This window comes from Pseudophryne corroboree, chromosome 4 (assembly GCF_028390025.1).
Source record: "Pseudophryne corroboree isolate aPseCor3 chromosome 4, aPseCor3.hap2, whole genome shotgun sequence".
NCBI classification, from domain to species: domain Eukaryota; kingdom Metazoa; phylum Chordata; class Amphibia; order Anura; family Myobatrachidae; genus Pseudophryne; species Pseudophryne corroboree.
In genome coordinates this window covers 175,795,373-175,809,327 of record NC_086447.1, presented here as the reverse complement: position 1 = coordinate 175,809,327, position 13,955 = coordinate 175,795,373, and the positions used below count along the sequence as shown (strand labels likewise).

At 46.4% G+C, this 13,955-nt stretch overlaps 2 protein-coding genes across 4 annotated transcripts in view; one reads left to right on the top strand and one right to left on the bottom strand.

The window, feature by feature from the left end:
• Nucleotides 1-2,901, bottom strand: part of PIGX (phosphatidylinositol glycan anchor biosynthesis class X) — a 108,703-nt gene extending 105,802 nt beyond the window's left edge. Inside the window, exons 1-3 of the mRNA XM_063919249.1 lie at nt 2,810-2,901; nt 2,185-2,257; nt 1,044-1,107 (exon numbers count right to left, since the gene is read on the bottom strand). Of these exons, the coding sequence (XP_063775319.1) occupies nt 1,044-1,107; nt 2,185-2,257; nt 2,810-2,827 (155 nt within the window). The 5' untranslated portion in view covers nt 2,828-2,901. The remainder of the gene's footprint in view (nt 1-1,043; nt 1,108-2,184; nt 2,258-2,809) is intronic.
• Nucleotides 2,902-3,044: 143 nt separating this feature from the next.
• On the top strand, nt 3,045-13,518 carry CEP19 (centrosomal protein 19). Of its 3 annotated transcripts, none has more exons than XM_063915564.1 (3): nt 3,045-3,306; nt 11,896-12,057; nt 12,362-13,518. In XM_063915564.1, the coding sequence occupies exons 1-3, from the start codon at nt 3,201-3,203 to the stop codon at nt 12,718-12,720; spliced, it is 627 nt and encodes a 208-aa protein (XP_063771634.1). In that variant the 5' UTR covers nt 3,045-3,200; the 3' UTR covers nt 12,721-13,518. The 3 variants fall into 3 exon arrangements, with proteins under 3 accessions (XP_063771634.1, XP_063771635.1, XP_063771637.1); XM_063915565.1 differs by lacking the exon at nt 3,045-3,306 and adding an exon at nt 4,178-4,457; XM_063915567.1 differs by lacking the exon at nt 3,045-3,306 and adding an exon at nt 4,178-4,480.
• The last annotated feature ends 437 nt before the right edge of the window (nt 13,519-13,955 follow it).

The following is a 13,955-nucleotide window of genomic DNA, read 5'->3' as shown; positions in this document are numbered from 1 at the left end:
AAGAATATGCAATAAAAACCAGACAGATGGGCACTGTTCTCAAACTTGCAATATATAAGGGAAAAAAGGTGTTTTAACACGAGGATCAACTACACATATTGCATATTGATATAGCAAGATTGCAAGGGTGTAGTATTGTATGCCGGCGACCAGCATACCGGCGCCGGAATCCCGACCGCCGGCATACTGACAGCTGGCCAAGCGCAAATGAGCCCCTTGCGGGCTCGCCGCGCTGTGGGCTATGCGTGCCACACTATCTATTCTCCCTCCAGGAGGGTCGTGGACCTCCAAGAGGGAGAAAAGATGTCGGTATGCAGACGGTCGGGATTCCGGCGCCGGCAACCAGAAGACCACCCAGATTGCAATGGGACAATTTACTTAGTGGTATAACACTGTATGTCAAACAGCAAATAGGTTATTGGGTACAGAAGGATAATAAGGGTCAGATTCCATTAACAGCAGGTTGAGTTATGCAGTCTGTTCCAGTGGGTAAAGTGCCCAGAGCTATTCGATCACAGACCCACAAGCAAGCAACGAGCAGTCCCGAGTTAGAAATTAACACATCTCCCCAGTGGTGAAATACGCGCTAACTGCTGCCTCAGGGCAGATTGTGGGACTAGAACAAAATAGCTCTGGGCACTTTACTGCAGGAAATGTCTGCACAACTCAACCCGCAACTAATTCAATCTGTCCTTAAATGTACCTTTCAGTGAACGGTGTACAGAAGTGTTTATCATGCACAACAGCATATTGTGGTCAATAGACTGGTTCAGGAATTTGGCAAGTTTCTATAAAGAGATGTGGGAATTTGCAGTCATAAATAATATCCTATTACCAAGGAATATCGGATATCTTAAATCTTGTCCATTCACATAGACATTCTCCTGACCAACATCTCATTTTCCTTTGCCAGATGTAGTGCACAGTTCTGTAGTCTCCTATGCTCAGCAGGAAAACACACTCAGAGTACAACTCTTCATAAATGAAACCTTTAAAACAACAGTTCTTTTTTGTCTTCAATTCGATCAGATTAATGTATGTACCTGTGAAATCCCTTTTTCAAAATCTCTCTTCTTACAATCGGCTTGGGGCAGGAAGACTGTGCAGCTGAAAATACACAAAGGATTTGTAAATGTTGGTAAAAAAAATTAAAGGAACTGCCACATCAATTCTGCAACCAGTACACCATCCACTGTGGTTCAGTTCCCATAGGAGAAGCAACAGACTGTAATATCATAAAACAGCAAGATTTCCCCAATAACTAGAAATAATAAATGCAAACAATGCAGTACAATATGGGTAGAAAATGTATTGTATTTTCATAACAGTATAAGTAAATCGGAGAAGTGTAGAAAACATTAAGTAAAAGCTAATGAATGCTAAAATAAAGAAAATCTTAATAAATTATAGTAGGTATGATCTGTACTGTCCACTGTTCATTTGGATTTTAGAAAAGCAGTGGCACAAATCAATTGTTTTGTGCGCCCCCTGCTGGCTGTCTATATGACTAGGCATCCAACAGAGCAATTCAAATATTTCTCCGTTCCGGCACCTAAAAGCACTGGGTTTATCTGCGCAAGGTGGCACTTCTCCCTCCCACTCTCCACCCTTTCCTATCCTGTTATACTTACCCTCCTCTGTTCCCAGTCCTAGAGCACGTGCACAAATTACTCTTAATGTGCACAGTGGGAGCTGGGACACGCACCGTATGCGAAAGGTGTGATGTGCCATCATGCAAATGTGCGTGATGACCTCATGTAATTCAGGGTCCAGTTTTATAATAAGTTAGTATCAGTAATTTATATAGCACACACACACTATGCAACATTTTACATATAATATTTCAGTCACTAACATCAGGCCATGCCCCAACGGAGTTTACAAGCTATATTCCCAATCACAGGCACAAGGGTGAATTTTGTCTCAGAAGCCAATTAACATACCAGTTTTTTGAAGTGTGGGTGGAAACTCACATAAACATAGGGAGAACATACAAGTGTACCGCAGATAGTGCCCTGGTTGGGAACTGAACTCATGGCCTCAGTGTTGGGAGGCAGTAATGCTAATCACCGCGCCAACATGCACCCCCAAATTATGTGCATGCACAACATACTGCGTATGTGCTTGTCTAGGCCTTTGGCAACATAGTTGGAAGAAATAAAAGACTTGCTTTAACCGGCTTACCTGCATTGGCCACTGAGTAGATGAAGATCACGAATACGGACGACACAGCGACCTGCGTACTCAGCATGTCAATCTGTTTAAAACAGAAGTATGGTCGAAAAAAAGCGAGTGGAATACGTGTATGTGTGTTATACGCACATTTATAGTCAATTGATTTATTTAACTCTTAAGAATGGGGTATATTATATAACCTGAGGCATGATAAGTTGCTAGCATAGTTACTGTAACTAAGAGCAACCAAATGCCGTCAGTGGCATGGGTTACATCAGGGCCGGTACAAGGTTTCTCAGCACTCTAGGCAAAACTTCAGCCTACTGCCCCCAATACCCACTTCCCAGCCCTTCCGATGAAAGGGTGACTTATAAGTTCCACAGCCATCACTTGCATTAAGTAAAACAAGGATATTTCTTCCTGAGAAATCCTTCATTTTGCGATAGGGAGACTCATGTCCCAAGTTTTCCAAACAGGTCACGTAATGAGGATTTCTGTCCGTGGGAGCAGGTGGGATAATTACTGACCCAGAAACACAGAGTAACTCATCTGTGCATACTAAAGAAATCCACAAAACATGACCTGTTGATACCTGAGGACTGGAGGGGAGAAGCCCTGGGTTATAAGATGTTACCTGTGTATGAGTTCCCATAAAAACTCAGTCCACCCGCACGTCTAATAGAAAATAGGATAAATTACACTATTATTTCTCATTTTTGATATATTCCATCAGAGAGCGACAGCCTGTAGTTGTCCCGCTAGTCGGCGGGCATGCTGATACTTGTAGTTTCACAATAGCTACAAGTATCAGCCACACTATATACCCCCAGATGTTCTATTCCAGTGTGCATGGCCACTTCCGCGTTCCACTGGGGTCCTCCCTCAGGGTCACACGGAGACGACGGTGCCAGCTGCTCAAACTAAACGTAACATATTGCTCCACATTCACTTTCACTATGATACAGATGTCAGATGGTATAATGTAATCACTGCGGGAAAGTCACGGTCCTGATTTGCCAGCAGTGATGATTACACATTACAGTGACCGTTACAGGCAGTGTGACGGGCAGCCCAGACGCTGGGGCTTATCAGGCGGTTGCCTGGGTGACGCTGCTTGTGCTCCGAATCCAGGTGAGTGATGTCCTGCGTTTCATGTTCATGCAGTAACATTTACAGGTGTCCTGGTATAAGGCCTGCCACATACAGCGTGACGTTCCCTGCGGCGTTTCTGTATATTTAGGGAAATTACATGGCACCTGTACCCGGTCTCCTCTCCTATAGTCACGGTTGATACTAGATTCAAGTGGCCTAAGGGACCTTTTACGTCAGGGGGAGGAGCCACGACACAAGGGGGAGGAGCTAGGCCAGCGGGATAGTTAGCAACTTCCCTTTTTATTCCTGATCAAATGTAGATTTCTCTTACGCATATTTGCCTACCTGACCCTCTCCATGAGGGAGAAAATGCTCTGTTCCTGGACTTTCCTGGTAATGTATGATTGCCATCACCTGTGGTGAAACGCCTTTCTTATCAATTGACTAGCTCACCACAGGTGATGGCAATCATACATTACCAGGAAAGTCCAGGAACAGAGCATTTTCTCCCTCATGGAGAGGGTCAGGTAGGCAAGTATGCTCTTACGTCCTAGAGCACAGGTTCTCAAACTCGGTCCTCAGGACCCCACACAGTGCATGTTTTGCAGGTCTCCTCACAGAATCGCAAGTGAAATAATTAGCTCCACCTGTGGACCTTTTGAAATGTGTCAGTGAGTAATTAATACACCTGTGCACTTGCTGGGTTACCTGCAAAACATGCACTGTGTGGGGTCCTGAGGACCGAGTTTGAGAACCCCTGTCCTAGAGGATACTGGGGTTCCATTTAGTACCATGGGTATAGACGGGTCCACTAGGAGCTATGGGCACTTTAAGAGTTTAATAGTGTTGGCTGGCACCTCCCTCTATGCCCCTCCTACCAGACTCAGTTTAGAAAATGTGCCCAGAGGAGCCGGTCACAGCTAGGGGAGCTCCTAGGAGTTTTCATTTTTTTTTTTTTATATATTAAAGTTTAGAGTTTGCTGATTTACAGGGAGGTTGCTGGCAACAGCCTCCCTGCTTCGTGGGACTTAGGGGGGGAGTAGGATGCAACTTAATGGAGAGTTAATGGTTCTCTACTCCGCTGACAGGACACTGAGCTCCTGAGGGTGATGATCGCAAGTCCACGAGGCGACCGCTCACTCCCGCAGCACGGCCGCCACCCCCTAACAGAGCCAGAAGATAGAAGAGTGGTGAGCACAGCACCGGCGTGCCGGTTAGTGGGTCTCCGGCGGGTATGGCGGCACAAGGGTTGGAGCGCAGCTCTGACAGGCTGCGCTCCTAGAAGGCTCAGCAACATGCTACATGTAGGCGCTTGAGGGTCGTCCTGTTAACATTTCAGAATTAGTGAGGGAAGCTGCGTGCCATTACAGGGGGTGGGGCTTCCTCTCAGAGCGGATCCAGCACTCACCAGCGCCATTTTTCTCCCTGCAGATCATTAAGACATGACTCTGACAGGGAGCCTTATTGGGGAACGGTCTCCTTATAACCATATCCCTGTGTGTGTGGGGGTGTCGGTACGAGTGTGTCGGCATGTCTGATGCAGAAGGCTCATCTAAGGAGGAGGTGGAGCAGATGATTGTGGTGTCTCCGTCGGCAACGCCGACTCATGATTGGATGGACATGTGGAATGTTTTAAATGCGAATGTGACCTTATTACATAAGAGAATGGACAAAGCAGAGTCCAGGGAAAAAGCAGGGAGCCAATCCACGGCTTCGACTGTGTCACAGGGCCCTTCTGGGTCTCAAAAACGTCCCCTATCCCAAATAGCAGACACTGATACCGACACGGATTCTGACTCCAGTGTCGACTACGATGATGCGAGGTTACACCCAAGGGTGGCCAAAAGTATTCATTATATGATTATTGCAATAAAAGATGTTTGCATATCACAGATGACCCCTCTGTCCCTGACACGAGGGTGCGCATGTATAAGGAAAAGAAACCTGAGGTAACCTTTCCCCCATCTCATGAGCTGAACGAGTTATTTGAAAAAGCTTGGGAAACTCCAGAGACAAAGCTGCAGATTCCCAAGAGAATTCTTATGGCGTATCCTTTCCCTGCGCAGGACAGGGTACGTTGGGAATCCTCACCCAGGGTGGACAAGGCTTTAACGCGCCTGTCCAAGAAGGTGGCGCTACCGTCTCCAGACACGGCTGCCCTCAAGGATCCTGCTGACCGCAGACAGGAAACTACTTTAAAATCTATTTATACGCATACGGGTGCTTTACTCAGACCGGCAATAGCATCGGCATGGGTATGTAGCGCAGTTGCAGCTTGGACAGATACCTTGTCAGCTGACCTTGATACCCTAGACAGGGATACCATTTTATTGACCTTAGGTCACATTAAAGACGCAGTCTTATGTATGAGGGACGCTCAAAGAGACGTTGGGCTGCTAGATTCGAGAGCCAACGCCATGGCGATTTCTGCTAAGCGAGCCCTGTGGACCCGCCAATGGACTGGTGATGCCGACTCAAAGAAGCATATGGAGGTTTTACCATACAAAGGTGAAGTTTTATTTGTGGAAGGTCTCGCGGACCTGGTTGCCACAGCTACCGCGGGTAAATCTACTTTTTTGCCTTTTGTTCCCCCACAGCAAAAGAAAACTCCACAATATCAGATGCAGTCCTTTCGGTCGCATAAGTCCAGAAGAGGTCGGGGCTCATCCTTCCTCGCCAGAGGTAAGGGTAGAGGGAAGAGAACACCTGCTCAGGCTAGTTCCCAGGAGCAGAAGTCCTCCCCGGCTTCTACTAAATCCACCGCATGACGCTGGGGCTCCACTGAGGGAGTCCGCACCGGTGGGGGCACGTCTTCGACTCTTCAGCCAGGTCTGGGTTCTGTCAGACGTGGGTCCTTGGGCGATGGATATTGTATCCCAAGGCTACAAACTGGAATTCGAAGAGGTGCCCCCTCGCTGATTTTTCAAGTCGGCCTTGCCAGCTTCTCCCCCAGAGAGGGAAGTAGTGTTAGCTGCAATTCAAAAGCTGTGGAATCGCTCCGGGCGGTGATCTACAGTCTGGAAGGGGGGGATTTTATGGTGTCACTCGACATAAAGGATGCATACCTTCATGTCCCCATATATCCTCCTCATCAGGCGTACCTGAGATTCGCTGTACAGGACTGTCATTACCAGTTTCAGATGTTGCCGTTTGGGCTTTCAATGGCCCCGAGGATTTTCACCAAGGGGATGGCGATGATGGTGCTCCTGCGCAGGCAGGGAGTCACAATTATCCCATACTTGGACGATCTCCTGATAAAAGCGAGATCGAGAGATCAACTGCAGAGGAGCGTGTCGCTCTCCCTGAGAGTGCTACAACAACACGGTTGGATTCTCAATCTGCCAAAGTCACAATTGATTCCAACGACTCGACTATCATTCCTAGGCATGATTCTGGACACGGATCAGAAGAGGGTTTTTCTCCCGATGGAAAAAGCCCGGGACCTCCAGAACATGGTCAGAGACCTGCTAAAACCAAAAAGAGTGTCTGTTCATCAATGCACTCGTGTTCTGGGGAAAATGGTGGCAGCCTACGAGGCCATCCCCTTCGGCAGGTTTCATGCAAGGACGTTTCAGTGGGACCTCCTGGACAAGTTGTCCGGGTCCCATCTACAAATACATCAGAAGATAAGCCTGTCCCCCAGGGCCAGGGTGTCTCTCCTGTGGTGGCTGCAAAGTGCTCACCTTCTAGAGGGTAGTAGGTTCGGCATTCAAGACTGGGTTCTGGTGACCACGAACGCGAGCCTCCGAGGATGGGGAGCAGTCACACAAGGAAGACATTTTCAGGGGCTATGGTCAAGCCAGGAGGCTTGTCTACACATCAACGTACTGGAATTGAGGGCCATATACAACGGCCTACGACAAGCAAAGAATCTTCTTCGCGACCTACTGGTTCTGATTCAATCGGACAACGTCACAGCCGTGGCTCATGTAAACCGCCAAGGCGGGACAAGGAGCAGAGTGACAATGGCGGAAGCCACCAGGATTCTTCGCTGGGCAGAAAATCACGTAAGCGCTCTGTCAGCGGTCTTCATTCCGGGAGTGGACAACTGGGAAGCAGACTTTCTCAGCAGACACAATCTCCATCCAGGAGAGTGGGGACTTCATCAAGAAGTTTTTACAGAGATAACAAGTCTTTGGGGAATTCCTCACATAGACATGATGGCGTCCCGCCTCAACAAGAAGCTTCGGAGGTATTGTGCCAGGTCAAGGGACCCTCAGGCAGTAGCGGTGGACGCCCTGGTGACACCATGGGTGTTACAGTCGGTCTATGTATTCCCCCCTCTTCCTCTCATCTCAAATATATTGAGAATCATAAGACAAAAAAAGAGTGAAAACAATACTCATTGTTCCAGATTGGCCTCGAAGGGCCTGGTATTCAGATCTTCAGGAGATGCTCACAGAAGATCCGTGGCCTCTTCCTCTCAGGGAGGACCTGTTGCAACAGGGGCCCTGCGTGTTCCAAGACTTACCACGGTTACGTTTGACGGCATGGCGGTTGAACACCGAATCCTAGCCGGGAAAGGTATTCCGGAGGAAGTCATCCCTACTCTGATAAAGGCTAGGAAGGAGGTGACGGCGAAACATTATCACCGTATCTGGAGGAAGTATGTATCTTGGTGTAAAGCCATGAATGCTCCTACGGAAGATTTCCATCTGGGCCGTTTTCTCCACTTTCTACAGACAGGAGTGGATATGGGCCTAAAATTGGGCTCCATTAAGGTACAGATTTCGGCCCTGTCTGTTTTCTTTCAGAAGGAATTGGCTTCTCTCCCAGAAGTCCAGACTTTTGTAAAGGGAGTGCTGCATATCCAGCCTCCTTTTGTGCCCCCAGTGGCACCATGGGACCTTAACGTGGTGTTACGGTTCCTGAAGTCTCACTGGTTTGAACCTCTTCAAACGGTTGAATTAAAATTTCTCACTTGGAAGGTGGTCATGTTGTTGGCCTTGGCATCTGCAAGGCGGGTGTCCGAAATGGCGGCCTTGTCTCACAAGAGCCCCTATTTGATTTTCCATGTGGATAGAGCAGAGTTGAGGACTCGTCCTCAATTTTTGCCCAAGGTGGTTTCTTCATTTCATATGAAAGTCCCTGGATGTAGTCAGGGCCTTAAAAATCTATGTAGCCAGGACGGCTCGGGTTGGGAAAACAGAAGCACTGTTTGTCCTGTATGCAGCCAACAAAGTTGGCGCTCCTGCTTCGAAGCAGACTATTGCTAGCTGGATCTGTAACACGATTCAGCAGGCTCATTCTACGGCAGGATTGCCGTTACCAAATTCGGTAAAGGCCCATTCCACTAGGAAGGTGGGCTCTTCTTGGGCAGCTGCCCGAGGCGTCTCGGCTTTACAGCTTTGCCGAGCAGCTACCTGGTCGGGTTCAAACACTTTTGCAAGGTTCTATAAGTTTGATAACCTGGCTGATGAGGACCTTACGTTTGCTCAGTCGGTGCTGCAGAGTCGTCCGCACTCTCCCGCCCGGTCTGGAGCTTTGGTATAAACCCCATGGTCCTTACGGAGTCCCCAGCATCCTCTAGGACGTAAGAGAAAATAAGATTTTAAACCTACCGGTAAATCTTTTTCTCCTAGTCCATAGAGGATGCTGGGCGCCCGTCCCAGTGCGGACAAAATCTGCAAGGCTTGTATATAGTTGTTGCTTACATAAGGGTTATGTTACAGTTGACATCAGTCTTTCGCTGATACTGTTTTGTTCATACTGTTAACTGGTTGCGTATATTCCAGGTTATACAGTGTGGATGGTGTGGGCTGGTATGAATCTTGCCCTTAGATTAACAAAATCCTCTCCTCGTATTGTCCATCTCCTCTGGGCAAAGTTTCTCTAACTGAGGTCTGGAGGAGGGGCATAGAGGGAGGAGCCAGTGCACACCCATTCTAAAGTTCTTTATAGTGCCCATGTCTCCTGCGGAGCCCGTCTATACCCCATGGTCCTTACGGAGTCCCCAGCATCCTCTACGGACTAGGAGAAAAAGATTTACCGGTAGGTTTAAAATCTTATTTTTAATTACCTACCGGTAAATCCTTTTCTCGTAGTCCGTAGAGGATGCTGGGCGCCTGCCCAGTGCTCATTTTTCCTGCAGAATTACGTTTTATCTTTTTACACAGGTTCTCATGTGTTAAGATGTTCACAGCTGTTGCTGTTGCGTTATGCATGCACGTTAGCATGGGTTAGGTTAAAGGCCATGTTAGGCGGCATGTTTTGTATGGTGTGAGCTGGTGTGAATCTCACCACTAGTTTAATGTAAATTCTTCTCTCAAAGTTGTCTGTCTCCTCGGGCACAGTTCCTATACTGAGGTCTGAAGGAGGGGCATAGAGGGAGGAACCAGTTCACACTGTTAAAAAGTCTTAAAGTGCCGAAGTCTCCTGCGGAACCGTCTATACCCCATGGTACTAAAATGGACCCCAGCATCCTCTACGGACTACGAGAAAAGGATTTACTGGTAGGTAATTAAAATCCTATTATAACTGCCCGTGGGAGGTGGCATAGAGGGGAGGAGCCAGCACACCCAGTTGAAGAAATTTAAAGTGCACCGGCTCCTTTGGACCCCTTCTATACCCCATCGTATTAAGTAAACCCCAATATCCCTTATGGACTACGAGAAAGGGATTTACCGGTAGGTATTAAAATCCCGTTATCACTTCCTTATGCCGTCTCCAGGCTTAATACATCTGCCCCAATGTGTGGTGCAATGTTACACAATAGGAAATACTTTCACTAGAGAAGGTCTGTGGATGAACTGAACACACACACTTGAGTCCAGCATTTTAAATGAAACAACAATGAAATACTAAGTAGGAATACACCTGTACGTTACTCGGTTTAGCTCTGTATGTGGTTTGTACTTCCATGTGTTCTTGCTTTGTACATTCCCATGAAATAGTGTACAGTGGGGGTCATTCCGAGCTGTTCGTTCGCAAGCTGCTTTTCGCAGCTTTGCACACGCTAAGCCGCCGCCTACTGGGAGTGAATCTTAGCTTATCAAAATTGCGAACGAAAGATTAGCAGAATTGCGAATAGACACTTCTTAGCAGTTTCTGAGTAGCTCCAGACTTACTCGGCATCTGCGATCAGTTCAGTGCTTGTCGTTCCTGGTTTGACGTCACAAACACACCCAGCGTTCGGCCAGACACTCCTCCGTTTCTCCAGCCACTCCCGCGTTTTTCCCAGAAACTGTAGCGTTTTTTCGCACACACCCATAAAACGGCCAGTTTCCGCCCAGAAACACCCACTTCCTGTCAATCACATTACGATCACCAGAACGAAGAAAAAACCTTGTAATGCCGTGAGTAAAATACCTAACTGCATAGCAAATTTACTTGGCGCAGTCGCACTGCGGACATTGCGCATGCGCATTAGCGACTAATCGCTCCGTTGCAAGAAAAAAATACAGAGCGAACAACTCGGAATGACCCCCAGTATGTTGAAGTAGCTGGTCAGGGCACTGGCTAGTATCAGAGCCTGATTTACACGGGTATGGGTCATAGGGTCGACATGCATTAGGTTGACCACTATTGGTCAACAGTGACTAGGTCGTCACCTGAAATAGGTAGACACAGTCATTAGGTCGACATGGAAAAAGATCGACATTTTAAAAAAAAAAACTTTTTGGGGGTCGTTTTCATCGTAAAGTGACAGGGAACCCCAATTAGTGCACCGTGTCCCCTCACCATGCTTCGGGCAAGGTGCCTCACTCTGCTACTGCGCTCTGCACAGGCTACTATTCCCAATTGTAGTCCACGTGGATCGTAAAGTATGAAAAAGTTCAAAAAATGAAAAACGCATGTAGACCTTTTTCCATGCTGACCTAGTGACCATGTCGACCAGTAGTGGTCGACATAACGACTGTCGACCTAATGACCGTATCCCGATTTACACACATCTATGATTTGGTGGGAAGTTTTAACTTAAAAAATGACTAGAATAACACAAAGATGATATGAATAATAGTCTGTATTTATTAGTTATAAATATCTTTGTTGTATTATTCTAATAATTTTTATAGTGAAAACTCTGGAGTATGACAGGAGAGGCTCTGCCTTTCCTCCCTACCTTGTCCGCACATTACTGTGTTGAAACTATGGAGTCCGATTCAGGCCTGATCGATGCTGTTTGATTATCGAACTACTGCGCATGCGTATGTACCGCAATGCGCAGGCGCGTCGCCAAGCAGTGACAGGATGGTGCGAAAATTTCAATCGCACAGCCGTTTGAAAGGTGATTGACAGGAAGAGGACGTTTGTGGGTGGTAACTGACCGATTACTGGGATTGTCGGGAAAAACGCAGGCATTCCCAAGCGTTTTCAGGGAGGGTGTGTGACGTCCACTCCGGCCCCAATCAGCCTGATTTCTTCCCACTGTAGCAGTAAGTATTGAGCTACGCACACACTGCACAGAATGGGAAAAACATTCGATGGTGAGTGTGATGCGAACGTTTTTGCAGCTGTCCGCTGAGGGAAATTTTCGCTTATCTTTGAGTACAAACACTCACAGGTGGTTGAACCTTGGTCTCTGATGATTACCATACATTGCTGCATTCACAAAACACCAGAAATCTGTGATCAATCATTTTATACAGTGCACATTATAGTGACAGTATCTATGTTTTCAATTTCCAGGTGGTAAGCCAAATACAGTGTTCTACCTGGGTGCCATGAGTTACAAGGCTAGAAAATGTGGTGTACGTTTCGAACCCCCAGCTATAACTTTGTTGTATGAGACGACAGATGGAAAAAAACGGACACGCATTATGCCCATCAGGAACTTCTCCAAATTCTCAGGTATCGCCCATATGCTCAGCATGATCTATAAACATAAAACTATTATTGTAGTTTCAAGCAGTCATGATGGATAAATCTACCGTGTTTCCATACTGGGTGTATTTTATCTATGTCTTTAAAGATATTCTCTGGCTAGTTGTGCTAATAGGACTATCTTCTTGTCAACCATCAGTGTGGGTGCCTGGCTTGCTGATTGCACCTCATGGGCAAGTCCTCCACTGGCTCACTTCTCCACTCTTTCCACTGCTTAGTATATCTCCCGCCCTGTCTTTAACCATACACCGTTGATTTCTTGTGTCCGTAGATTACACCCGGGCAGCAGAGCAGCTTAAGAATAACCCCCGTCATAAGCAATACCTGGAGCATGTATCCCTGAAGCAGCTGGAAAGACTCTATAATCTACTTAGGGGACATCTAAAGGGCGAGAGCCTAAAGGCTAGCCTGGATCGCATTCAGAGGGAAAACACTGTGAATCCTGATGAAGACCTGAATAAACTGGATGACAAGGAACTGGCTAAGAGGAAGAGCATAATGGATGAACTTTTTGAGAAGAACAGGAAGAAGAAAGATGACCCAGACTTTGAGTACAACGTGGAGGTGGATTTTGCACAAGAAGGGGCGGCCAGCTGTGGCTGGGATGAGGACTCTGAGGATGGTTTCTGACTACAGACCATCAATGCTCATGGAAAGACATACAGAGACGAATAAGACATTTTGTATTCTTGGAATAACAGTCATAATGTGGGCATTGGGAATTATTTATATGGTTTATTTAAGTAGCACAAACTGTGCCACTGTTGTGCAATGCTACAAGCACAAAGAGTGGTTTGATACTGAGTATATAGACAATTAAGCAGGGACATCTCTGTCACAGTATCTCCCGGCTCTGGGGAAAGGCAGTGAGCAGCCTACATTCTGTCTGCATAGTCATTATCTTGTCAGGTTTCACGGTATTCATCTGTATTTTTTTAGAACAATTATATTAAAAAAAAGATGTGTAAGTTATTGATATTCTTCGTAGTGCCACCATGGGGTAAATTTACTAAGATGGGAGTTCTATTTAAAATGGGATGTTGCCCCTAGCAATCAATCACATTCCAGGTATTATCTTCTAGAAGGTGCTAGATTAATTAAGTAGAATCTGATTGGTTGCTATGGGCAACAACCCATCTTAAATAGAACTCCCATCTTAGTAAATTTACCCCCATGTTACTCAATGCTGTACGGATAAGAATCGTCATTCATTGATTTTTAACACTTAGAACACATACTGAAAAGCAAACCAGGAACTTGTGTCACAATGAAGTAATGTGTGGCTTTTACTTCTTCTTTAGGAGACCCGTAGCATAAAAGAGTAAGTACCAACTAAGCAGAAATGTTGCACAGGAATATGTATGCTGTCAGGTCTTTATACTGTACTAAGCTCAGCACCAATAGAAGTTAATAAACAAGATGACCTTACATTATTCACAGGTCATTGTGTGAGCTTGGGTAGAGGGATAACGTCATCAATCTTTTTACTGGACCCTTCTGCATCTAGGAATTGTGGGTAGGGGAATGCAAAGGGGCAAATATGGCTTTAGAAATATATAGTAAATTTGAACCTCATGTTATCTGTGGGTGATATGGGTCATGTGAAAGGAAGGATAGGGATGATGACCAGTGGCAGATCCAATAATATGACAGGGAGCACTCTAATGGGGTGTGGTCAAGTCTGTGAGGGGTACAGTGGCCACGATCCCGCTGTGATAACAGAAACTGGGCACGAATGTCATGCCGCCATGTACTGGAGGTTTACCTGTTTGGACAAAGGAAGGTGTGTTGTTTCTACTGTATGATGCCTAACAGCAGATTTACTGGTATGGTATTTTTTTTATGTTTATTAGATAAACGTTTAT

Coding starts and splice junctions, on each gene's coding strand:
- CEP19 (XM_063915564.1), top strand. CDS start 3,201: ATGATTACACATTACAGTGACCGTTACAGGCAGTGTGACGGGCAGCCC. Junction 3,307..11,895: donor TGCTTGTGCTCCGAATCCAG/GTGAGTGATGTC, acceptor TTCAATTTCCAG/GTGGTAAGCCAAATACAGTG. Junction 12,058..12,361: donor GAACTTCTCCAAATTCTCAG/GTATCGCCCATA, acceptor TTGTGTCCGTAG/ATTACACCCGGGCAGCAGAG.